Source organism: Phascolarctos cinereus, unplaced genomic scaffold (genome assembly GCF_003287225.1).
Source record: "Phascolarctos cinereus isolate Bilbo 61053 unplaced genomic scaffold, phaCin_HiC Scaffold_9;HRSCAF=440, whole genome shotgun sequence".
Classification (NCBI taxonomy): Eukaryota; Metazoa; Chordata; class Mammalia; order Diprotodontia; family Phascolarctidae; genus Phascolarctos; species Phascolarctos cinereus.
In genome coordinates, this window is record NW_027556402.1 from 101,682,206 (window position 1) to 101,708,220 (window position 26,015).

At 37.3% G+C, this 26,015-nt stretch overlaps 1 protein-coding gene across 2 annotated transcripts in view; it reads right to left on the reverse strand.

Moving 5' to 3' along the window:
• Positions 1–26,015, reverse strand: part of LOC110213619 (uncharacterized) — a 141,761-nt gene that overhangs the window by 106,287 nt on the left and 9,459 nt on the right. For both annotated transcript variants that reach the window (XM_020993983.2, XM_020993982.2), the window contains exons 2-6: positions 22,050–22,150; positions 19,246–19,315; positions 11,411–11,541; positions 7,084–7,172; positions 3,746–3,845 (exon numbers count right to left, since the gene is read on the reverse strand). In XM_020993983.2, coding sequence (XP_020849642.1) covers positions 3,746–3,845; positions 7,084–7,172; positions 11,411–11,541; positions 19,246–19,315; positions 22,050–22,150 — 491 coding nt within the window. The remainder of the gene's footprint in view (positions 1–3,745; positions 3,846–7,083; positions 7,173–11,410; positions 11,542–19,245; positions 19,316–22,049; positions 22,151–26,015) is intronic.

Here is a 26,015-nt window from a genome sequence, read left to right on the forward strand (position 1 = left end):
CTACCAGAGCCTTCAAGAAGCCAAGAACACTTCCATACTATGTGGAGGCATCAAAGGGGAAGAGTTCTATACTAGGTATATAGTAGTGTATGCTAATAGTTTTTTTTTATTAATTGAATTAAAACTAAAATAATATACAATTCAATTCAGTCTAGTAAGAATTTATTTATCACCTACTAAGTCTGAGACGCTGGAGATAAAAAAAAACAAAAATGAAAAACAGTTCTTGCCCTAAGAAGCTTGGTATATATTGGGGAGAATAAGCATTTTTTATTTAAAAAATGTTTTTAACATAGTAGATAAAGCCCTGGATTTGATGTCAGGAAGACTTAAATTGAAATCCTGTCTCAGACATTTACTAGCTCTGTGACCCTGGATAAGTCACTTAACATCTGTCTGCTTAGCTTTCATCATTTGCAAAATGGGAATAATACCACCAGGGTTGTTGTGAGGATCACATAAGATATGTAAAATATAACATATGTAAAGTGCTCTGCAAACCTTAAAGCACTATGTACACGAAAGCTATTATTAATAACATTATTGTAATTAAGAAGGGGAAACCATTTTAAATGTTCAACATTAGTAGTAAATTGTTTAAAAGGTGGTTTTTTTTTTTAAAAGCAAGTGTTCTTAGCTAGTCATTAACAGGTTTTTGAAAAGCAGACATGTCAGTTAGAAACTATAAAGTTATACAAAAAAGAAATTCAGTTTTGTAGATTTTAAAATTGCATGTTTGCATGAATACATACATTCACACACACTCTAAAGCTTTTTTAGTATCAAGAAAATAATGCACACCTACCAGGTCATGTACTTATTAAAAAAAAAAAAAGGGAGGGTATCGTTTAAATTATTAAAAAAAAAATCCTTATATTCTGCCTTGAGTTTTCCCTTTGAAATCTGACTAACTTGAGAAATGTCAAGCTCAAATGAAACATATTTAAACTATGAACTCAAAGAAAGCAGATCAGCCGAGGGAAAACTTACGAACATTTCACTAATGAATCAAAAACGGTTAGCGCCACCCTGTGGTCAACCTCAAATGTGGGAAAAGTCTATACAAAAACGGAGAAAAGGTTAACTCACTGGTTTTCTTCATACATATTTAAAAATGACTTCTCCATGCAAAAAGGTTATTTAAAAATAGCCCTATAACTTTTTTATTCAAGTCACTAATAGTTAACAAATGGCAGAGATAATTTCAAAAATGCATTTTGTTGTAATAGTTTCATTCAAGTTAGCCACAGAAGGTACACTTTTCTATAAATAACAGGTATGTACTATGGAAAAACTGCAGCACATTTAGGAGCACATTTAACATGCATTAAGAGCTACTGTTTTAATATTTTCTTTACTTTTCTCCTAAAACTGGCTTGTGTAAATCTAAATGTTCATGTAACTGTTCTGCTTAAAAACACGACTGTAGCCATAGTTTATGAAAGAAGTGACCTCAGTTGTCAAATTTTTTAAATTCTTTTCTTAAGTGTGTAGATTATATTGAGATCTAAGAATTGTAAATGATTAAAATAAAGGTAAACTGTATGAACTGAGGCAAAGGGAGGTAAGCAGGATCAGGAGAACAACATACCCAATGTCTACTGTAAATTGATAATGTAACAATGCAAATTAAAACAACACTGGAAGGAAGGCAATTTTTGATTAATTATAATGAGCAATCCTGACCCCAGGAAACAGCTGATGAAACTACCTCCATTCCTTTGAGAGCCAGGGAGTGTTAGTATAGTCAAAGTTAGAGTGGCATAATACCAAAGGCACGGGTCACAGAGGCAGACTCTGTTACTTGCGTCCTGAGTAATCTCTTAACCAGTAAGTCGCTTAACCATTTTCAGCCTCCATTTCCTCCTCTATAAAATGAAGAGGTAGGACTTGATGACCTCTCAGGTTCTTAGCAGCTCCAAATTTATGATTCCATGAGTCTTTGGCCTCCAAAGAAATGCTAATTTAACACCAACCAACACAGGTGTCGAAACAGGGACAACTGAAATCAACAACATATTGATTTCATGAGGGGGACCTCAAAGAGGTTCTCTAGAAAACTGGGAAAAAAGTGGGCCAAAAGTGTCCCTGAAGCACAAGAATTATTTGGGATCCCTCTTCCTAGTATAATTTACTTGGAGCTGGAACCTGTCCTTATATATTAAGACAGTGAGGCAGATTACTAACTAGTCAATTACTATAGACACCAAGATGGAAGGGCTACTGACCATCCAGGCACACACTACTGTATTAAACCCTAATCAAAGCTTTATCTGTAGGGGCCTCAGCTACTGCCCATGTACAGCTATCGAGGCCTTCTACAGGCTCAAATACCCTAGCAATTATGGGGCCATCCTGGTAATTAACTATTCCCTTGAGATGAGATTATTTAAAAACTTTGCTGGAACAGGTAAGAATAACAATACTTTGCGTTTCTGAGTAGTTCTAATGCCATGTATTTAAAAATAATTTATCTGTAAATATTCCCATTTACTTTGTCCTCCCCTAAAGTCTCATCCCATTTTTTTACTGTGGGAATGGCCATGGCCATGAAAGCAAGCCCTGGTAGTCCCACCAGGTTAGAAAGACTTTAAGTGTGGGCCTACTGATGGATTGTGGGTCTCTCTTCTGAGGACTAGTCTATCTGTATTCAGAAGCTAATGGCAAACTTGGATACAAGATAATATGTGTTTTTAGTCACAGTATCTCATGAAGATAGTCTATGATGGGATAAAGCAGCTTATCCTCTGTGTCAGTGAAATGGGTACATACATACACCACTAAAATTATATTATAATCCTTCAATTATATTATTTTCCCAAAATTCCTGTGAGATCTGTTTGAGGATAAATAAACGGTTCTTATGTGTGTTATGGGTCCCTTTGGTAGTCTAGTGAAGCCTATGGATCCCTTTTCAGAATGTTTTTAAATGTATATGAATATGATATATAAATGTATATGATGTATTTCAAATGTATGTGATCACATAGGATCATAAAGGAAATAAATTATATTGAAATAAAGATGAAACTTTTCCCCATCCAAGTTCATGGACCCCCTGAAATCTGTCAAGGACCCCAGGCTACTATAAAAAGCCAACAAGGTTCACTGAAATGCCAGACACTTAAGAGTGAGAAGCTCTTGGTTTCAGTCCTACCTTCAGCGTAATTATCATGATGGTGGTGGGCAAGTCACGTATACTCCCTGAAACACTATTTTCTCATCAGTAAAATGAGAACAATAATACTTGCACTACCCACCACCGATGGACTGTTAATAAGAATGTACTCAATAAATCATGTGTATTTGATAAGTCAGTATTATTAACAATAACAGTAACTAGCATTTATGTAGTGCTTTAAGATTTACAAAGCATTTTATATATGTTATCTCATTTGATCCTCACAACAACCCTGGGAGGTAAATGCTATTTCTGTTTTACAGATGAGGAAACTGAGGCAGCCAGAGGCAGCCTGTGGCCACACTGCTAAGTAAGAGAATGGGATTGAAAATCACTTCCTTCCTCATTTTTTACTTACATACTATAAAAAGTTCACCTTACCCTATTTATTCTGGTGTATTCACTAGAGCTTTCTGCTTTTAATATTTTAAGAAATTTAATGGACGTTTAAAAAATTAAGATAGGCTTTATCATATTTCAAAGACTTATCTCTTGCTGATAAAGATGATCGATTTAACAGCATCACTGTGTTTTAACTCATTTCCTAAAAGCAAACAAACTTACAGAATGAATAAGTGGTCCTAGCACAAGAGCACTGTCCACACATCGGCCAGTCAAAACAACGTCAGCACCCAAGTCAAGGGCTCGGCTTATTGGTCTTGCTCTATGGGAAACAAGGGAAACTGCATTGATTATTTTCATCAATATTGATTTAAGGTTTCTATTTTTGAATGAATAAAACATCTCAGTATTTCATTTACCAGTGCCCCACATGATACTTAATAAATGTTTATTGAATTTGCTTTGTTGGATTGAATTTTGTTCACTGACTCATCCATATTTTGCATCATTCAATCTGTAAAATGATGTCAACAAAAAGATTTCCTGAATATCCTTCATTTTAAGTTAAGAAAACTTAGTATTTTCTCTACAATTATATTTAAACAAACTTCTCACATTTATAGATTTTATTTCTGCAAATAAGGAACTCATTTTCCCCCTTTTTCTTTTTAAAGCTTTATTAATGACTTTTTAAAATACCAGTTATTTCCCAGCATTCATCCCTACACATTGGGCCTTCCTTTGTGAAAAAAATAAAAAAAGAGTTAAGAAAAAACAATAATCAAGAAGCATTTATTAAGCTCTTATTATATGTCAGGCACTGCATCCCAAACTAGGCCATTCCAGAGTTAACTATATCATTATCACCATCCACAAGCATACAACGAACATATGGGGTACTTACCAGTTACAAAGACATATGGTCCCTGCTTTCAAGGAGCTCATAATCTAGTTAGGGAATTAGGAAATATAGATAAAAGAAAAAAAAGAAAGACAGTATATGCTAAGGGGTACACAAATGTGACAGATAATAAATGCTTAAAAGGGTTAAAAGGAGGGCTTCATCACCAACGGTCAGTAGCTAAAGAAGCCCTCCCACCAGAGATGAAGCTTATGTTGAACCTAGAAAGAAGAGGAAGACTTACATAAAAGAGAAGAGCAGATGAACATCACTGATATTTCAGGCAAAAGGAATAGGGTAAGCAAAACTTTCTGAGGTGGGAATGCAAATAGGACATTTGAGAAACAAGAAGTAGGTGACTTTAGTTTGAGATAAGGAAAGTAGAAGGAGATTAGGGCTGGACTGTGGAGGTCTATGAATGATAGTCTAAGAAGTGCGGACTTGATCTTGTAGACTAGAGGCTTTAAATTTTTTTGTGTGTCACAGACCTCTCTGTCAGTCTGGTGAAGCCTAATGGATTCCTTCGCAGAATAAAGTTTTAAAATGCTTAAAATATAATACATAAGAATTGCAAAGGAAATTTTGAAATACAGTTATCATTTTTTTTTAAAGTTAATGGGCCCCATCAAGAATTGGAATTGAGGGGATGTCCATCAATTGAAGAAATGGATGAACAAGTTGTGGTATGTGATTGTAATGGAATATTATTTTGTGCCATAAGAAATGATGACCAGCACGGTTTCAGAAAAACTTGGAAAGATTTACAACTGATGCAAAGTGAAGTGAGCAGAACCAGGAGAACATTGTACACAGTAACTACAATATTGTATGCTGATGAACTGTGAATTATTTAGCTGTTCTCAGCAATACAATGGTCCAAGGCAATTTCAAAGGACTCCTGATGAAAAATGCTATCCATCCCTAGAGAAAGAACTGATGGAGTCTGAATGCAGATCAAAGCATACTATTTTTTGCTTTCTTTCTTATTTTCCTTTCTTCTTTTTTTTTTTGGTTTCAGTTTTTTCCACAAAATGACTAACATGAAAATATGTTTTACATGATTGCACATGTATAACCTATATCAGAATGCTTACTGTCTCAGGAAGGGGGAAGAAGAGGCAGGAAAGATAGAATTTGGAAATCAAAATTTTTAAAAAATTAAAAAATTGTATTTACATGTAACTGGTGAAAAATAAAATATTATTTTAAAAAAGAAAGTTAATGGGCCCCACACAAAGAAACTTTGCTATAGATTATGGGACACCTTTGAGCAAGAAGGATGCACAATAGTCATATTCTGATTCTTGCCATGGCCTGGAAGGCTATTTTAGTAAATTCTGATAACTTATATGAAACTTCAAGTATAGTCCCAGTGAAAGGTTGCATCTGCTTTCCAATACCTCTCCTACATAAATAGGTAGAGATTTATCAACATAAAGTTTTCCACTTGGTGGGGAACTTTTCAGCTATGATCCATTTCATGGGATGGATGGATTGTAGTGGAAAGAAATTGGATATATGGAAACATGCAATGGTCTGTGTGAGAAGGCTTGGCTAGGAGAGTAGTAGTAATGTGGATAGAAAGGAAGAGACAAATGCAAGAAACATTACAGTTCTGACAAAGAAAGGACTAGCTGTCCAAATTTGAGTGCCCCCTCTTCCCTGAAACCCTGCCTCATCATCTCACCTGACTGAAAATAATTTCTTTCTCCTTTCTTAAAGTTCTTGTCTCACTTTCCCTGGACCTCTTCTTTGTACTTATCATACTTTCCCTTTTATCATTTGTGTACGAGATCTCCCTCCAAGTAAATTATAAGCCCCTTGAGAATAGGATCTTTGTCATAGTTATCAGAGTATCCCCATGTATCTATCACAGTAATGCCCATAATTCAATAAGGATTTATTAAGCACTGTGCTAAGAGCTGGGGACACACAAGCGAAACCAATAGTGCATGCCCTCTAGGAACTTACATTCATTCCGTCAAGGGAAAATAATGCATATGAAATATGAAAAACCAAAATAATTACAAAGCAATTTGTGGGGAGGGGCACTAACAACTTGGGGAATTAGTCTTGTAGATGGCAGCACTTAAATTGGGTCTTAAAGGAAGCTACAGATTCCAAGGGGCAGAGGGGAGAAGGGATACAGTACAGTCTATGCAAAGGCAGAGAGGTGGAGAGAGGGGGGAGATGATAAGTGCTCACTAAGTACTTGTTAAATTTAAATTACTTGGTGGAATAATACAATGAGAGAGACAAAGAGTCTGAGATGACTCTGAAGCAGACTGGTGGAGGGTACAATAGAGCAACTAGGTAGGAAAAAATTGATGAGTTCACTTTTAGACATGTTAAGTTGAAATAATGGAAACCATATGGAGGTGAGACCCAACAGAGAGATGGAGAGATCAAAGCTAAAGGTATAGATCTGGAAGTCAAACAAGGAGAGGTGATAATTGAAGCCATGAGAATGCAGGATCCCTCTAAGAGAGAGTATATAAGATGAGTAGGAGATTGAGAACTGAACCTAGTACAGCTATTTCTTCTACTTATATGCCCTCTTCCTCTTAAAACCAAACCAAATCTGTAAGGCAAAGCTTAGCTTTATTGCAGACCACTGACTGCCAAAAGAAGAAATACAAGAGGGGAAAAGAAAACTCACCCAAGGTAGACATTCATACTTTGAATGGTGTCGGGAAACGGCTTTCCATTCTCAATATCTGTAATCCCTGATCCTTTTAGGTTATCTTTCTGTTAAGAAATTCAAATATATGAATGTTTCACAAAATCTATTTGCAAAAGGATTAATGACAATCAAACTCCATAAAAAGATGACTTGGTTATTGGCACATATTATATTACAATAGTAATACAAATTATAAGATGTAGGTAGAATCCATTTCTATTTTTTTCTATCATATCAAGTTCACTATAATACATTTATTTGCATGTTCTGGTCAAGAGTATGTTCTTCATTTCCTTTGTTGATATGGAAAAAATAAATTCCCATATAACCAGTTTTTCAGGATCATAAATCTGGAAGGGACCTCAGAGTTTCCCTAGATAAGTCTTTCATTTTACAGATAAAGAAAGTGAGTCAGCTTACGTGACATGGCTAAAGTTGCACAGGTGGCAAGTATCAAAGGTAGGATTTGAACCCTGGTTCTTGAAACCCAGAACTAGCGTTCTTTCCACTGAACCATGCTGTCTCTTATCCATAAGGCCTTAATCATTTAGTAGTCAATATAATCTAGCATTATGAAGTTATTTTAATAAGAGGTGTTTTTTTTTTGGTCTAGCCCAGGGATGGGGAATCTATAGCCTCAAGGCCACATGTGGCCCTCTAGGTCCTCAAGTGCAGCCCTTTGACAAAATTTTGTTCTGTGAAGTTTGGATTCAGTCAAAGGGCTGCACTTGAGGACCTAGAGGGCCACATGTGGCCTTGAGGCTGCAGGTTCCCCACTCCTGGTCCAGCCTCATGATTTTATTGGCTTAGGAAATTCTGATGTGGATACTCCTTTTCCAAGAAGTAGCTCAGCACTCTGTAACTTAAGCTTAAAGTTATCCAGGGCATCAAGAATTAAGAGAAATGCCCACGGCAACACAGCTAGTATGCCACAAAGGAAAGACTTGGACCCAAATCTTCCTGATGCCCAGACCAGCCCACTGTCCACCAAAGGCAGTGTGGCATAGAGGAGAAAGCTTTGGAATTAGGGTTGGGAAAACCTGGCCTTGATTCCTGTTTTATCTCCATAGTTGGCGTATGGTCCTGGACAAGTCATGTATCCCCTCTAAACCTCTCTTTCCTTATCTATAAAGTGAACATAATAGCAGTTACCTCCGTGGGTTGTTGTGAGCATCAAATAAAATGATGCATGCAAATCAATTTATAAACCTGAAAGCACTATAAAAATGTCGCTGTTTCTAATGATCATTATACACCAACACCTAGTTTATGACTATTAGTTAATATGTTTCAATAAGAATAATCCAAGCTCACCATTGCTGTTCAGTGGTATCTGATTCTTTGAGACCCCATTTGGGGTTTTCTTGGCAAAGACACTGGAGTGGTTTGCCATTTCCTTCTCCAGCTCATTTTACAGATGAGAAAATGGAGGAAAACAGGGTTAAGTGACTTGCTGAGGGTCACACAGCTAGTAAGTGTCTGAGGCCAGATTTGAACTCAGAAAGATGAGTCTTCCTGATTCCATGCCAGTGTTCTATCTATTGCACCACCTAGCTGCCCCTAAGTTTACAGCTACATAGCACTTTACAATTCATAAAGAACTTTCCTTATAATCACCTTGTGAGGTGCATAGTATCAATCAATCTGATATCAATCAATTAAGAAGCACCTTTCTACTATGTATCAGGCACTGTGATGCATGCTGGGAATGTGGTACAGAAGAAAGAGTGATAAATTTAGTCTCTCTCTATATGTACTGTCTCCAAATAGTATGCTGGGGACTTCCTCCCCAAATCTGTTCTTTGGGAGTTGTTGTTTTAGGGGTTTGTTTTTGCCCAAGAGAAAAAAAACTAGTTATAGAATGACTGCTGGTTCATCTTCACATATAATCAATCCCAAAGACCAATTCCACTGGAAACAAAAAAAAAATCTGGAAAAGATATCAAAGAGTATAAAGTTTCTTCAGAAGGCCTAAGAGTTGTAATTTTATCTCTGTAAATGATGCTTAAAGTTCTAGCTGAGAAAAGAATTAGCTTATTTTTGAATCACCTCTGTTTCTAGTTCAACAAGTCAAGTAAATAAGCTAATTGGTTGTTTATCCAAATATTTATGATGATTATGGACCATTAGTAATTAAAATTGTGTTTGCATTTTCCAAGTTTGAAATTCATAGATCTTGAATTTCATTCCCAGAAGCTAAATTCAGTGAAAATAATGAAAACACCTCTTCATTAAAGTAATAAGCTGGACTTCTGCAAATATTTGGGCTTTTCAACTAAAGTATAAATAAGAGGCAAATTCATGAATTTATTTTCCTGTTGCACAACAGATAATCGCTGGCACTAAAAATGACAACAGGATTAACAAGGCAGGCAATAGAGAGATATGTGGTGGCCTTCTTGTCTAGTCACAAAAACACAGATTCAGCTCCATATTCAAGGAAGAACTGGAATAGAATTAAATCCTTTTAAACATTTTTCCTCTGAATGAGGAAAATTAAAGATTGGAAGTAGCTAGGGGGTATAGTGGATACAGCCCTGGAATTAGGAAGACATGGTTCAGATTTGACCTCAGAGACTTACTGGTGGGCAAGTCATTTAAATCTCTGCTTGCCTTTGTTTCCTCATCTGTAAAATAAGGGTTATAATAGTACCTACTCCCAGAGTTGCTGCAGGAATCAAATGAGATAATAATACAAGTAAAGTGCTTTAAAAACCTTGCCATATTAATTCCATATTAATGGTGATGATGATAAAGCATGCCTTCATCAGGAAAAGAAAAAATGCTTGATCACATGTGGCATTCTGTTATAAATACATCTAAATCTTCTGTTGTTGAATGGTGGTGATAAGTTAAAATATTTTTTATCTAGCACTGGGTATAAATGCATAAGTAATACATCTAGCTCAGGGGACTCAATCCCAGATCTTCTAATTCTCAGATAATACTCTAATTGTGTGATCATAGACAGGTCACTTATCCTTTCTGAGGCTCAGTTCCACATTTGTCAAATGGAGATTATAATATTTGCACTATTGCCTCAACAATTTATAAGGGAAAATAAAACACTTGTAGACCTTAAAAGACTATATAAATATGAGTTACTATTATTGCAGTAGTAGTAGTAGTAGTAGTAGTAGTAGTAGTAGTAATCACAATGACTCATATTTATATAGTCCCTTAAGGTCTATAAGTATTTTTTTTAATAAACTTTTAAGGCAATAGGAGAATTTAATAGAAAAATAATTGAATAAAAAAAGTTTAGCAACTTTTTGGATTTCAGTCTTCAGAATGTTTTTAAACACCAATAATTCCACTCAAGGAACATTCATTTAGAAATAGAAATAACTTAGAAGTCATGTAATCTACACTATATATTTTATAGATAAGGAAATGAAATCTCAGAGAGGTACATAGGATCATAGATGGAAAGCTAGAAGGAACCTGAAAGGCCATAGAGACCAACCCTCCCCCCCATCCCTTATTTAACAGATGAGGAGCCTGAGACACAGAAAGGTTATATGACTTATCCAGAGTCATACAGATAGTAAGGCCCAAAGGAATGTACATTTTGATCACTGAAACTTAGCAAGGTATCTTGGGATCTACACGCTAGATTTCTTTTTTGTGGACCATGCCTTAAATCAAAATCTCTCTGACTCTCCTTGATTGGCCATCAATGGGCCAGCCCAAGCCTCACTTAGTCATCGTTTGGATTCTGACGGCTCAGAGTGAGTGTATATAGCAATTGTTTTTGCCTCATTTTTTAACTGACCTTTATCACTGAATGGTGTTACCTCAGACAAACCGAGACTTGGGAAAGAACGTAGCTTAAAAAGGCCAAGGCCTCCCACTGCATCGGAGGCCATTTCCAGTCACCCTGATGTGTATCTTGTCACTGGACCAAATGTCTCCAGAGGAGAGAGAAGGAGAGGCTGGTGACTTTGTGCAGCTCTGCCTCACGTAAATCCAAGTCACGAACAAGTCATCACCTTGTGATGCCATTGTTTCTCTTTGAGAATGAAGGCTGAACAACAACAAGAACAGCCTGATAGAGGAATCTGAACCCAGGTCCTCCCAACCCCAAGTCCAGCATCATATCTACCAGATCAATGACATGCCCAATATCAACGGTAGTAAATGGCAGAGCCAAGTTTTGAGCCTCCTTCCTCTAGATCTAAATCCAGGATTTTTTCCCACTGCATTTCTCTGCCTCCAGTATAAACCAAAATAAATTGAACTCCTTCGTGCCATAACTCCCACATGTTTCTTGTGTATATGCATATTTCATAAATTCCCCTACCTTGCCCATTATGTCATCCCCAGTGACAACGGCTATTTTCAAATCCACGTTAGCCTCCTTTGCCACCCTGTAAAGAGCCTTAGCACAAGCAAGAGGATTGGTCCCACCAGCATTACTGATGACACGAATGCCTGCAAGAGAAAATCAAGAATTCCTTCATTTAGCTGTTATTACATGGTGGCTGATGAATTTTCTCCCCCACACAATGTTTGCTATATTGTCCACCAGTGGCTTCATGTGTCTATGTCAGCTGATTAGGTTCTTGTGGCCTGGGATAGTTTACACATTGTTCAGAGACCATAGTGACTGCCTTAATGCAAGCACATATAAGGACCTCAATAATTGCTTGTTGATTGATGGTCTAAAAGATATTTCAAGGAAAGACAAGGAAAAACTAGTTCCTACAACTAGGAAAATTATTAACCACAAAAAAGGAGAAAAGTAAAAAACAAACCATAAGGAACATTTAACACTTTGTCAGCACCTTTTGAAATTCTAATTTCCTGGGGAAATTAAAAAAATATATATATATATGTATATATATTTTTCTCTCATGACCATTTTTTAATAGTTCCTCCTAGTAGTGAAAAGTGATATTTTTTTAATAAGGACTCTTGACTGAAATGAATTCGGAAAACCACAGAATCTCAGTTGGAAGGGACTTAGAAATCATCAGGTCCCAACTGAACCTATACAGTAGCCCTCTCTCCAACAATCCAAGGAAGAGGAAATGCAACTTCTTTCTGAATTTCTATGGTGATGTGGAGTCCAACACTTTCCAAGGCAACCTACTACACTTTTGGCCAGTTTGACTTCTTAGGAACATTTTCTCTTTGTCAAGGCAAAATCTGCCTCTTATACACCTTCACAGAATCACAGAATTTCAGGATTAGTCTCAGCAGCTTTAAAGCCCAACCACTGTAATCTTAAGAGAATTCTCCCTACAACAGTATCTGATAAGTGTGACCTCTAGCCCTTGATTGAAATCTTCCAATAAGGACGAGCTTCTACCTATTTTTTTTTCTGGCATCAAGCTGAAATTTGTAGTTTTGCATCTTCACCCACATTATGTAGAGGCTTCACCCATAAAAGCTGGGTGTGTAGATTCCTACTTACTTTTGGGTCCTCTCACTCACTATAATTTGCTCTTAGGTCTGGGTTCCCAGAGATAGATCACCACCCAAAAGGTACACTAGAATTGTTTCAGGGTGCTGGAGTTGACCTTTTTGCAGGGAAATACATTTCCCTTACTCATCATTTTAGCTTTCAAGCCAACACCAATGTTTTTCTATTTATACAAACTAACCATTTACAACTATGACACAAATATTAAACATAAACCATCCACTTAGTAATAAGTAAAAATAAATATATGTACATTAAAAGAAGTTCATGAATAATAAAATATATATCAGAATACACACATAAACCTAGATCATATTCTCCTATCAACAAACTCAAAATCTACAGAAGAGAGTGGGTGGGTACACAAAAGAACCTGGGAGGGAAGCACATGAAAGAGTAAAACCCATGCGCTCAGGGTAATAAAAAACTCTGGAATTCAGGTATTGATGTCATCAGTCCATTCAGGAACATCTTTGAATCCAATGGATTCTCAGCTGATGGCTTGTCTATTGGTCCTCACCATCTTCCAGGTGGGCAAATCTTTTCTTCTGCACTTGAATTCTTTCAACTTAAAATCACCACAGGATGCTGAGATGTTCAATTAGAACAGAGCTCCCAGTGAACAGCTGGGACTCTCTGCAAAGGCAAAAACCAGCTTAGTCAGCTCTTCTTATGCAACAAAACATCAGTAATACCCGTCTTTCCCCTTTTTGCTTTGTCCTCTCAAACAAGAGGAAGCAAATTCACTTCTGAGAAGATTTACTTCTCTTAAAGCTTTAGGTGGTACGTGAGAGAAATAGCTAATCACAAACTGGTAGCCAAAGACTTCTCAGCTGACTGCTCTTGCTGTTATCTCTTCCAACCTGTTTTTCCCCCTCTCCTATTTCTTCTTCTTCAACTTTCAATCTCAGTCTCTTTTTCTAGCTTCTATATGTTTCAATGACATAAATCCCCCCTGGCTCTCTATCTTTCACTTCTATATTTCACAACTATGCCTCAGGGTAAAATTTGTAAACAAATAAGGGAATAAAGGGGTTGATAAGAGATTAAGAGATCATTCAACTGCATCATATTTATGAGGTTTTGCATGAACAAAATCAATGCTGCTAAAATAAAAAAAAAGAACTAGTCAATTGCATTAAATAAATAAAAAACATTAAATATTCAGTGATTCAATTCAATAAGCATTTATTAAGTTCCTACTGTGTGCTGGGCATTGGCTAGGTTTCAGGGATGAAAAGACTGAATGAAACATCACCTGCCCTCAAGGAGTTTACATTCTATGTGAAGAAACAACAGAAACATTGATAAGTAAATAAAAAATATACAAAGTAATTGTAAATTTCAATCATGAAATTTCAAGGGTGGGGTGGGGTGGGGTGGGAAAATGCACTAGCAACTGGGGAATATCAAGGTTTCCTGTCGAAGGCAACACTGAAGCTGAGATTTAAAGGAAGCTAGGGATTCCATTAAGCAGAAGTGAGGAGGGAATACATTCCAGGCATTGAGTATAGCTGTGCAAAGTCATGCAAACACGAAAGGAAATGTTGTTTGTGGGTATGATGGGGAGACAGACCAATGATGGTCCTTGAAGCCAAACAGTATCCTCTGCATGCTGTTGATTCATAGGAAGACATGGTGAGCTTTCCAGAGATGCAAAGTCTAAGAGCTTTTCCTTCTCTGTTTCAGAGCATGTACTGGTATTACCTGTTTCCTACTGACTTACTGTGTGGTGATGAAAAAAACTTTAACAGATTGCTGAGCCAGAACTGAGTGTGCATAAAAAGATGTATAAACAGATGAAATTTCTAGGAGCTCTAGGCTCTCTCTTTCCACCTTGCCTCCATGTGTCTGTGAACACATGGTGCTGCTGTTTCTTCTGTCTCTGATGCATTTCTTCTTTCCTGTTATGTCCTTGTGAGGTTTAAAAAGTCAGAAGAATCATCAGAAATCCAACAGCTAGAGCCCAGAATGGTCTACTGGTAACCAAAGCAATCCATTCCAGTAAAAATACAGCCCTGAGGAGCACTTCCTTGACTTAGCCCCAACCCAGAGGCCAAGACATCATGTATTACAAGCAATGGGGCAACTCATCATCCATTGGTTATGCCACATTTATAATTAAATTTGGTTGGGAGAATGCTTTGTAGTTCAATATCCCAAAGACTGAGGTGATAGAGGAGAATGTAGTTCCATTTTGAGAGATTTTTATACTTAATTCTCACTATACTGTCTTGGTAAACATCCTTTTGTAAAAGTTAATTGATGTGAATTGATTAAATACTGGTGAAATGTTCATTACCAATTGATATCTGGGGAACACACTAATGGGGGCTTGTGAGGGATAGTATTAGAGTTCTCAAATTTACCCCTAGAACCCTGAGTAATTAGCTATCTAAGGTCTAGGAACCTATCCTGCTAGTCAGAGTGGAATTAGGAGAGTGAGTCCAGAGCGTAAACTATAGAAGGAACTGCAAACCAGTCAATTTGACTAGAGTATACAGCAGAATGAATGAAATAAAGTGCAGTAAGCCTGGAAAGATAGACTGGAGCTAGATGGTAAGGAGTTTTAAAAACCAAACAGAAGAGTTTATATTTTATCCTAAAGGAAGCTTCCCAAATAGGGGAATGACATGGTCGAACAAATGCTTTGGGAACATCTACTTGGCAGCTATGCACCCTTTGGGATCACCAGAGGTATATAAAAAGGAAGCCATAATTTCACTGGGGTGATTTCATATCTTGACTGCATATCTTTGAGCAGATGGGTCCCAGCTTGTGGAATGTCTTCCTCATCTCTACATACTCCTCAGAATTCTTCCTTCAAAGCACAGCTTAAATACCACTCCTCACCTAGTTCTCCCCACCCCCATGCGCTGATATCCAGATTTGTGTTCTCTTTCTCTCTGATCTCTTTAATCTCCATATACTTTAGATGTTGTATCTAATTTCCCAGACCCCTTTTCCCCAACCTTGAGGCCAAAAACCATTTTGCTTTTGATTTGGTATCCTTAGAACCTAGTCCTAGCATATGCCTTGAACATAGTAAGGCACTTAATAACTGTTTCTTAAACTGAAATGGGAAACCCATATAAACCTGTCAATCAACAAACATTTATTAAGTGCCTACTATGGGCGAAGGATTGTACGAAGAGCTGGGGATGTAAAGAAAGGGAAAAATATGCTCCCTGCCCTCAAAGAGCTCACATCCTAATGGGGAGACAGCAAACCAACAATTACATAAAACAATTTATATATATTTAAAGTGCATGTGGGACTAGCAGTGGGAACAGAAGGTGAGATGTGATGTAAATCTTGAAGGAAGATGAGGATGCCTAGAGGCAGAGATGAGGAAGGAGAACGTTGCAAGTCTGCAGGATGTCCAGTGAGAAGATACAAAGAGGCAGTGATATGTTTGAAGAAAAGAGAGGAGGTCAGTGGCACTGGGTGATAGAGGAAGTGGAAGAGAGCAAAGCACAAGAAGACTAGAAAGGTAGGAAAAGGCCATGTTATAAATATCCAGATTAACTACAAAGGACCTAGGAAGGAAGACTCCATCTGCATCAGAGAAAGAACTGATAAATAGGAGTATGGATAGAATGATTTGTATACACACACACATTTGTTTCTAATAGTAGTCATCTACAGGGTAGGGGGGGAGAAGGGAAGAAAAAAAGGAAAAAAATAAATGTACATGATAACTTTATTATGTACTTAAAAGGATTATCAGATTATATAAATCTGTGGTTTCATGTGAAATCATCTTTTTTTATTCTATGTTATGGAAATGCTTGTGTTATTTCACAAATTGAAAAGAAAATAAATAAAAAAATTACTAATCAACAACAACAAAAGACAAACTAAAGATTTTGCATTTAACCCTAGAGGCATAGGGAGCCAGTATTGTTTTTTGAGTTTGTGTGTGTGTGTGTGTGTGTGTGTGTGTGTGTGTGTGTGTGTGTGTGTGATAAGGTGCTTTAGGAAGATTAATTTGACAGCTGGATAGGGGACGAACTGGAGCTGGGAGACACTTGAGGCAGGTAAGCCAACCAGAAGGCTATTTCAATAGTCTAGGCATGAGGTGATGAGGGCCTGTACCAGAGTGGTGGCAGTGTGAGTGAAGATGTGATATGTATGTGAGAGATGTTATGTAGATAGAAGCAAGACCTGGCAATAGATTAGATATGTAGGGTGATTGCAAGTGAGGAGCATCTGATGATGGCACAAGGGTTACGAGCTTGAGTAATTGTGAGGATATAGTGCACTCAAAAGTAATAAGGGAGTTTGGAAGAGGAGGTTTTTGGGGGAGGAAAGTTGTAGAAATGGTGTTTAGATGTCTACTGGACATACAGTTCAAGATATCCAAAAGGCAGCTGTTGATGCAAGACTAGATTTCAGGGAAGAATTTAGGGCTGATTAAACATGTCTTAGAATCATCTACATAGAGATGGTAGTTGAACCCATGGGAGCTCATAAGACCACCAAGTGAGATTGTGCACAGAGGAACAGGTCTGGCTATCTTTCAAGAACCTATTTATAAAAATCCCTTCCCAGAAACTAGCAGATTCCCCACCCCCAACACTCATATTATCAGCTTCATGGCTTAATTAATGAATGCTTTTATTTATTCAGTCAGTCAACAAGTATTTATTAAGTGCTGGCACTGTGCTAAATTCTGAGAATACAAAGAAAGTCAAAAACAGACCCTAAAGAACTTATATTCTAATGAGGAAGACAGCATGTACACAACTAGACTCACAGGAGAAACATACAGAGAAAATGGAAGGCAATCTAAGAGGGGAAGGCATTGGGATCTGGGCAGACCAGTAAAGTCCTCCAGGAGAAGGTGGAATTTGAGCTGAGTCTTGAAGAAAGTGAGGGAAACTAGAAGGCAGAAGGGTGGGGACAGAATACTATTCCAGGCATGGGGAAAGCAAATACAAAAGCACAGAGACAGGAGACAGAAGATTTGTCAGGTTCAACGCACTGAAAGTAGGCCAGTATAGCTAGATTTTTGCACGTATGGAGGGGAGTCAAGTGTAAAGAAGACTGGTAAGGTAAAAAGAAGTCAGGTCATTCATTCTTCTTTACCAGCTAGGATTATTCTCCCTATCTAGTTGCTATGTTCTATCAGTCCTTGCTGTTAGGCTTCATGCCAACGTTTAGCTGCACCCAAAGAATTATAGCCCAACACGTATTAATCACAACCGAGTAAGAAAAATAGCTAAACCAAGAGATTCTAGATTCAGGGACTTAACTCCCCTATCTTGCAGGCTGATAGGGCTATAGATCCAAGAAGAGGACCTGGCACCATCATACAATACGCATTACTGAGTCAATACTATTCTATCAAGCCTTAGCTTTAAGTCCTGGAGAGGCATTCTGAAAGACAGTGTTATTTACCCAGCTGCATTGTGATAGTGACATGGTAGAATGAGGAGAGGACATGCTTCTAACTTAAAAGAACACTGCCTTGGAAAAGAAAGGTGTTGGAGACAGACCATCACTTTAACCAGACCAGTCCAGTTTTCCCCTTCTTAGTCTATTCACCCCCACCTCCTCTGTGCTGACTCTCCAGCCTTGGAATGCCTGCCGTAAACTTCTTTTTAACCTTCTGTGGAATCTTTGGTTATCCTGTGACTTCTGACTTTGTCTAGCATGGCATCCTGTTTACTCTCTTGGATCAAGACTCAAATTATGCTCTCTTTCCCTAGGGAGGTTTCCCCTCCTCACAATGTCAGCCCTTTCCTCCCAAGAGGCAGTGGTTTCACAATTATATTGATTTGGATACAATGCTGTGAGCTGGCAGACTTCTTGTATATATATAAAACACTATTCTTGCAAAGTCTTAATACGCTTGCTACATCTATTCTACTAACAATAAACCTTGAGACTAAGTGATGAAATTTACTTTCAGCTAAGGGTAAGATGGTAAAACTTTTTAAAATGTTTTATTCACATATTTTGTTGTTGTTTTTTGAAATATTATTGTCACTTTTCAATGCTACTGCCAAGACACATCCATAAACCTATCCAATAGAACCCTCCCTTGCAATAAAAACTATAGAACCTTGAAATGAAAACAGAATTTCTTATAACTATACACTACTTTGCCAAGAGAAAGTTTCCCAGGACGTTGTAATTATAACATTTACCCTTCAACTATGAATACATCATGATATCAGTTTCTTAAAAGAGACAACTCAAGATAGAGGATAAAAAAATTTTGTGAAATTTACTTTTAAAATTTAAGTATTTTTTAATTAACTACATTGCTTACCTACCCAAGGAAAATATTTATTTTTCACTCAATTGGAAAAAGCTCATGTGAGGCAGAGGTATAAATGGTAATCGTCTAGCTATTTCCATTCTCCTCATACTGCTCTTACATGCGTGTAGGGGAAGCTAAGGGGAAGTTACTTTAACCTGTACATTACCTCTAGCGCCTACTGTAGCAGACATGAAACATACAAAAACCTGAAAGGAATTAAAAGCCACAATTCTTTTCTGGCGGTCATCATCATCATCGTCACTATCATCATCAATATTTACTTAGGGTCCAAGTGCCATTAGAAACATTTTATAGTATTAAAAGGAAAAGAAACACTTTCACTAAGTACATTTACATGTATATTCATATATGTCTAACTTCCAATTAATACTTGAAATGACATTAAAATGCTTTACACAATAAGGACTTTTTGGATTACCTTTTTTGTGAATATCTTTAATATATGGAGCCATTGCAGTCTGCATGAAATCAGGAACATAACCCAAGTCCTAAAATATGAAAGGACAGATTACTTACTATAAGAATTGTCTGACTTGAAGGCTTGTTATACAAACACAATACAATAGATTGACCCCTTTAATCTAATTTGTAAGGTTGCTTTAAACATGAAATAAAAAGCACTGTCAGAAATCAACTACTTACAAATTGTGTATGTGAATCAACTTAAATATCTGTCATTGCTAATATATTTCAGAAAATCAAGTTAACTTGGAAGAAGAAAACAACTGGAAAATAAGTATAATTGCCAAAACAAAAATTAAATATATTTCAATTTCTTATCTCTATGAAAATATTTAAGTCCAAGACGGTGACAAAAATAAAGGTCCTATATCCACTGCCATCTCTAGGATTCTTGGCTAACTTTTAGCTAACAGCGTAAAAAGTTTAAGCCAGATAAATTCAGTCAGTCAGTCGGTCAGCCAATGAACATTTATCAAGCAATTACTATGTGCCTGGCACTGTGCTAAGTGCAGAGGATATAAAGAAAAGGAAAAACACTTTCCCTCCCCAAATAGAGCTCACATTCTGATGGGGAAAAGTTTATGTAAGTATGTACATACAACATACATACAATGTAAGGGAAAGGTCAGCTCAGAAAGGAGGCATTGGCAGAAGGGGAATCAGGGGAGGGGACTGGAGAAGTTCTCTCTCCTGAAGAAGGTAAGACTTGTAAGTTTTGAAAGAAGCCAGGGAAGATAGGAGTCAAAGGTGAGGAAGGAAAACATTTCACGCATGGGAGACAGCCGATGCAGATGCATAGAGTTGGAAGCTAGAGTGTTCTGAGTGAGGAACACAAGTGGGCCAGGGTATCTGGATTGTAAAGTGCATGGAGGGGAGTAAAGTGTAAGAAGCTAGAAACATAGAAAGGTGTCAGGTTGTGAGGGGCTTTAAATGCCAAACAGGATTTTGTATTTGATCATAGTGGTAACAGGGTAAAGTTTATCAGGGGTGTGTATGTGTGTGTGTGTGTGTGTGTGTGTGTGAGCGTGTAATGACACATACAGAAAAATTACTTTAGGAAAACCAATTAAAAGGCTACTATATTCATCCAAATGAGAGTTGATGAGGTACTAAGGTAACAGCTGGACAGAAAGTGCATAGAAAGGACAGAAAGGGATGTATAAGACATGTGAAGGCAGAAATGACAAGATTTGACATTAGACTGGACATATGGGATGAATACAAGTGAGGAGTCAAGGATGACACCAATGTTGTAAGCCTGAGTGACTAGGAGGAGAAGGATTTACTCAACAGTAATAGGAAAGTTGGGAAGAGAGGAGGAGTTGGAGAGACAATGAGCTCTTTTTTTGGATTGTTGACTTACAGATGCCTACAGAATATTCAATTTGAGATGTCCAGAATATACCTGGTAATGTAGGACTAGCACTCAGAAGAGAGATTAGGACTGGATCTATAGCTCTATATAGAGATGGTAGTTGAATCCATAGGAGCTGATGAAAGAGGATGAAAGATAGGATACAAAGATATTTAAAATGCTGACCTAACTTTATGTAATAGATAATTTCCTGGACAAATTGATTTTAGATCATATGATCTTTTTTTTTCTTTTCAAAAAAATATGTATTTATTTTTAGTTTTTAACATTCACTTCCATGATTTTGAGTTCTAAATTTTCTAAATTTTCTCTTCTCCCCCTTCCCGCCCCTTTCTGCAAGATGGTGTGCAATCTGATACAGGCTCTATATATACATTCATATTAAACATATTTTCACATTAGTCATGTAGTAAAGAAGAATTAGAACCAGTGGGAGGAACCATGAGAAAGAAGAAACAAAACAACAACAAAAAAGAGAGCAAATAGTATGCTTAGATCTACAGTCAGACTCTGTAGTTCTTTCTCTGGATGTGGATAGCATTTTCCACCATGAGTCTTTTGGAGTTGTCTTAGATCCTTGCATTACAGAGAAGAGCTAAGTCTATCAAAGTTAGTCATTGTGCATTCTGGTTGTTACTGTGTACAATGTTCTCCTGGTTCTTCTCACTTCACTCAGCATCAGTTCATATAAGTCTTTCCAGATTTTTCTGAAGTCTGCCTGCTCATCATTTCTTATAACACAATAGTCTTCCATTACATTCATATACACAACTTGTTCAGCCATTTCTCAGTTGATAGGCATCCCCCTCAATTTCCAATTCTTGGCCACCACAAAAAGAGCTGCTATAAATATTTTTTGTATACGTGGGCCCTTTTCCCATTTTTATGATCTCTTTGGGATACAGATCTAGAAGTGGTGTTGCTGGGCCAAAGGGTATGCATAGTTTTACAGTCCTTCGGACGTAGTTCCAAATTGCTCTCCAGAATGATTGGATCAGTTCACAACTCCACCAACAATGCATTAGTATTCCAATTTTCCCACATCTTTTCCAACATTTATCATTTTCCTGTTTCATCATGTTAGCCAACCTAATAGCTGTGATGTGGTACTTTAGAGTTATTTTGATTTGCATTTCTCTAATCAATAGTGTAAATCATATATCCTATTAAAAGGATTCCTACAGTTAATGAATTCTCCTGGAAAGTCAATAACTACCCCTTAATTAATCTGTTTCATAATATGAAGCCAATATGGATGTCTGATTACTGGCCTGTCTTAAAGCAAGGACTGTATTTCCCATTTCCCCCTTAAATTTTCTCTTATTTGTCATCCTTTGCAGTACTTTGGATGGTTATGAACTGAATTAGAGTAATAATTAACTTACTGATGATTTGGACTTTGTAGCAGTTAGCAGACACATAGTTGTCTCTGAGAGATAGTCAAAAACCAAAAAATCCAGCTTTCCCTTATACAGCAGCTGAGGTACTAAAAGAAAAAGGAGAAGAAATTTAATTTATAAAAACATTTATGATTAACATAAATTAACATAATTTAACATAACATAACTTAAACATTTATACATCAACAAAAATTTACAGGGTCACACAGCCAAGAAGTGTCTGAGGCTGGATTGAACTCACATCTTCCTGTCTTCAGGTCTGGCACTCTCGTCTACTGATCCACCAAGCTACCACCAAGATTTAAATTATTTTTAAAAATTATTTACTAGGCATTTGCAAAGAGCAGAGAGCCATATTGTACACTAATGAGGAAACAAAACCTTTGTCCTCACAGAACTTCCATTTTATTAGGTTCTGTCACATGCACAAATAACTGCCAAATAATACATGAAAAGGGCTGAGAGGTGGTGCAAAAATTCTGTACAAGGTCTGTGGACAGAAAGGTTATCTCCATTATCAACTGGAGAAGGATAAAGAAAGACTTCACACAGGAAGTCTTCGAGCTTAGCCTTATGGCATGTATAGGATTTCAACAGGCAGAAAGTTAATATAGATTTCCTCCAAATTGCACATATGTATCACTGAGATTTTAATTTATTTATATCATATGACTACAAATCTTGGCTACTTGAGGATGAATAGTTTCAAATATTTATACTTCCCAAGCCAACCACACAGGACAATGAGACTTTGTTGTTGTACTCTTGATATTTTGTATTTAGGGCACTGTAGTTTTCCAGTATTAAGCCAATAAAATTGGGTGCTGGAATGAAAAGCAAATGATAGTTCCAGGAGTGAACAGAAGTGTAAATGGGGAGGGAATATCTATTATTATTGTGATTGCAGTTGGGGCGATCAACCAAGGCTCACTGCCCTCCATCTTTCCTCCTCCCCTCTCCCACCACCATTTGCCCTGGCTAGAGCACCACTGGTGAGCATAAATGCAGCAGAACAGAGCTACCTGGCAGCTACAGGGACATGTTGACAGCACTGGTGAGATGACCAAGCAATCTCTTTACTCACCACTAAGCAGGGAGAGAAGCCCAGTTAGTAGATTTTAAAGGGAGAGATAGCTTCCATTCTTTATCCCTTCTTCCTTTTAAAAAAATATTTTATTTTTTCTCTAATTGCATATAAAAACAATTTTTAACATTTTTTTTTTAGTTTTTAGTTCCAAATATTATCCCTCCCTTCCTTCCCTTCTCCCTCCCTGAAACATTAGTCATTTTCTGCAAGAAGACTCAAACAAAAAGAAAGAAAGGAATGAATGAATGAAAGAAGAGAAAAATAGTATGCTTCAGTCTGTACTCAGACAAAATCAGTTCTTTCTCTGGAGGCAGATAGCATTTTTCATTATGAGTCCTTTGGAATTGTCTGGGATGATTGTATTGCTGAGAATAGCTAAGTCATTCACAGTTCTTCATCACATAATATTGTTGTTACTGTGTACAATATCCTCCTGGTTCTGCTTACTTCACTTTGTATCAGTTCATGTAAGTCTTTCTAGGTTTTTCTGAAATCATCCTGCTTGTTATTGCTTATAGCACAATAATATTTCATGACAATCATTTATCACAACTTGTTCAGCCATTCCCCAATTGATGGGCATTCCCTCAATTTCCAATTCTTAGCCACCACAAAAAAAAAAGAGCTGCTATAAATATTTTGTACAAATAGGTCCCACCCACATTTAAAAAATGTCTTTGGAATACAGACCTAGTAGTGCTATTGCTAGATCAAAGGGTATGCACAGTTTTATAGCATTTTGGGCATAGTTCCAAATTGCTCTCCAGAATGGTTGGATTGGTGTACAACTCTATCAACAATGCATTAATGTCACAGTTTTCCCACATCCCTCCTACATTTATCATTTTCCTTTTTGGTCACATTAGCCAATCTGAGAGCTTTGAGGTAGCACCTCAGAGTTGTTTTAATTTGCATTTCTCTCATCAATAGTGATGTAAAGCATTTTTTGATCCTTTCTTCTCTCTACAGAGTGTATAGGGACTCTGAGGCTCTGTTTTGGACTTCCCATGAGAGGTGGAGAGGTTTCTCTTTCCTCTAACTCTGTCATCTATGGCAACTTCTTGTACACGGCAGCTAGAGTATGTGCCACCTAGAAAAGCCTGACCTTGAGCATGGGACTTAGGGTCCTGGCTGCCTCTTCTACTTGGGGTTTCTTTCCTTAAGCCCAGGTGACTAAATGTTGAGCACAAGAGAAATGTTTCAGAAACAGCTACTTCTGGAGTTTAGGGAGTTCTAGGGTTTGTTAATTGGTGTCAGCTGTACTGCAGGTTACACTACAGTTACAAGAATGCTTCTTGTAGGAAAAGATGACTTCTGACAGGAAGATGGGCTTAAGCCTTGGCTTGGTTTGCCAGAAGACACAGACCTTGAGGGAGATGTGTAGGTAGTCAAGAGCAAAGGTCAGGTGCCTACTCAAGAGTCCCACTAAGCATTCCATTTTAAGTATCAACCTTCTGGGAAAATGTAATGTGAGCTGTGGGCTACGTGTCATGTTTTTAGTCTTTGTCAGTTTACACTTTTGAGTCTTCTATATTCTAAGCTTTTCTTTTGTTTGGAGGAAATAAATAGCTATCTTAAACCTGATCTAATAATGCATATTGGGAACTCTTCTGGAAGGGCTTCAAATCCCTTTTGGGGAGATGCTAGACATGAACATCACCATCATCATCATCATCATTCAAATAGTTCTTTAAAGTTTTCAATGCACTTTACTAATATTTCATTTAATCCTTGCAAGAACCCAGGAAAGTGCTAACTATCCCCATGTTACAGATGAGGAAACTAAGTCAGACAGACATTAAGTGACTTGCCCAGGGTCACATAGCTAAGAACTGTCTGAGACTAGATTTGAACTCAAGTCTTCCTGACTCCAGGTCCATTGCTGTCATCCATTAAGCCACCAAGCTGCCTTTTAAGATTTAAATTATTTTTACTAGGATTCAGGGGGCAGGGCATGAAGATCTAGAGACAATGAGAAAAAGAGCCTGGCCTCTCTGTTTAAAGGGGTCCCACAGATCTGACCCCAAAGTCAGAGCTGGTGCCTTTTAGTGGGAGAGAGAACCCTACCTGCACCCCCACCCCAGACATAACAAGTCTGTATAATATTTATGAATTTCCATATTCACAGGATCATAAAAAATTTTCTGAGGAGGCAATGCCTCTGAAAATTCAAATTTTATGGTACCGATATATCATATGTTACTAACTCACAGGCTATGTATTTTTTCTCACTGTTTCATTCAATTCAATTCAATAGATTTATTAAGCATCTACTATGTGTAAAGTACGGTGCCAGGCACTCTAGTTTACAAAGACAAAGCACTCCCTGCTCTCAAGGAGTTACACGTGCCATTGTTAGGGATACAACCTACACACAGGTAAATAAGTGCACAATATACACCAAGTACGACAAAGTGGTTTCATGACAGAGATTAAGCTACCAAGTGGAGGACTGGCCTTATGGAGGAGATGGCACCTGAGCAGGACTTGGAGGGTAGAAGTGAGGAGTATACAGAGTCCATGTATGTTCCAATACAAAAGCATGTGGGTGGGAGAACAAAGTTATACATGGTGAAGACAGCAGTAAAACAGTTCAATTGGAAAGTGGATTGCTGCTATAGCTACAGATATACTGCTACCCATACACTTATTGTTGAATATAATAACTTGATGGAGTAAGAGGGTAGGGAGAACAAACATCCCTCACAAAGTTTCCAATTTGCCTTCTTTTTCTCAATCTGAAGTGACTGGTTTTCTTCTAGCTTACTCAAAATTTACAAGAAAAATGCATTCAACAGCAACTCCCAAAGTACAAAGTTTGAAACAGTTTTTTTTTAAGATCACCCCCCTCAAAATTGTCATGA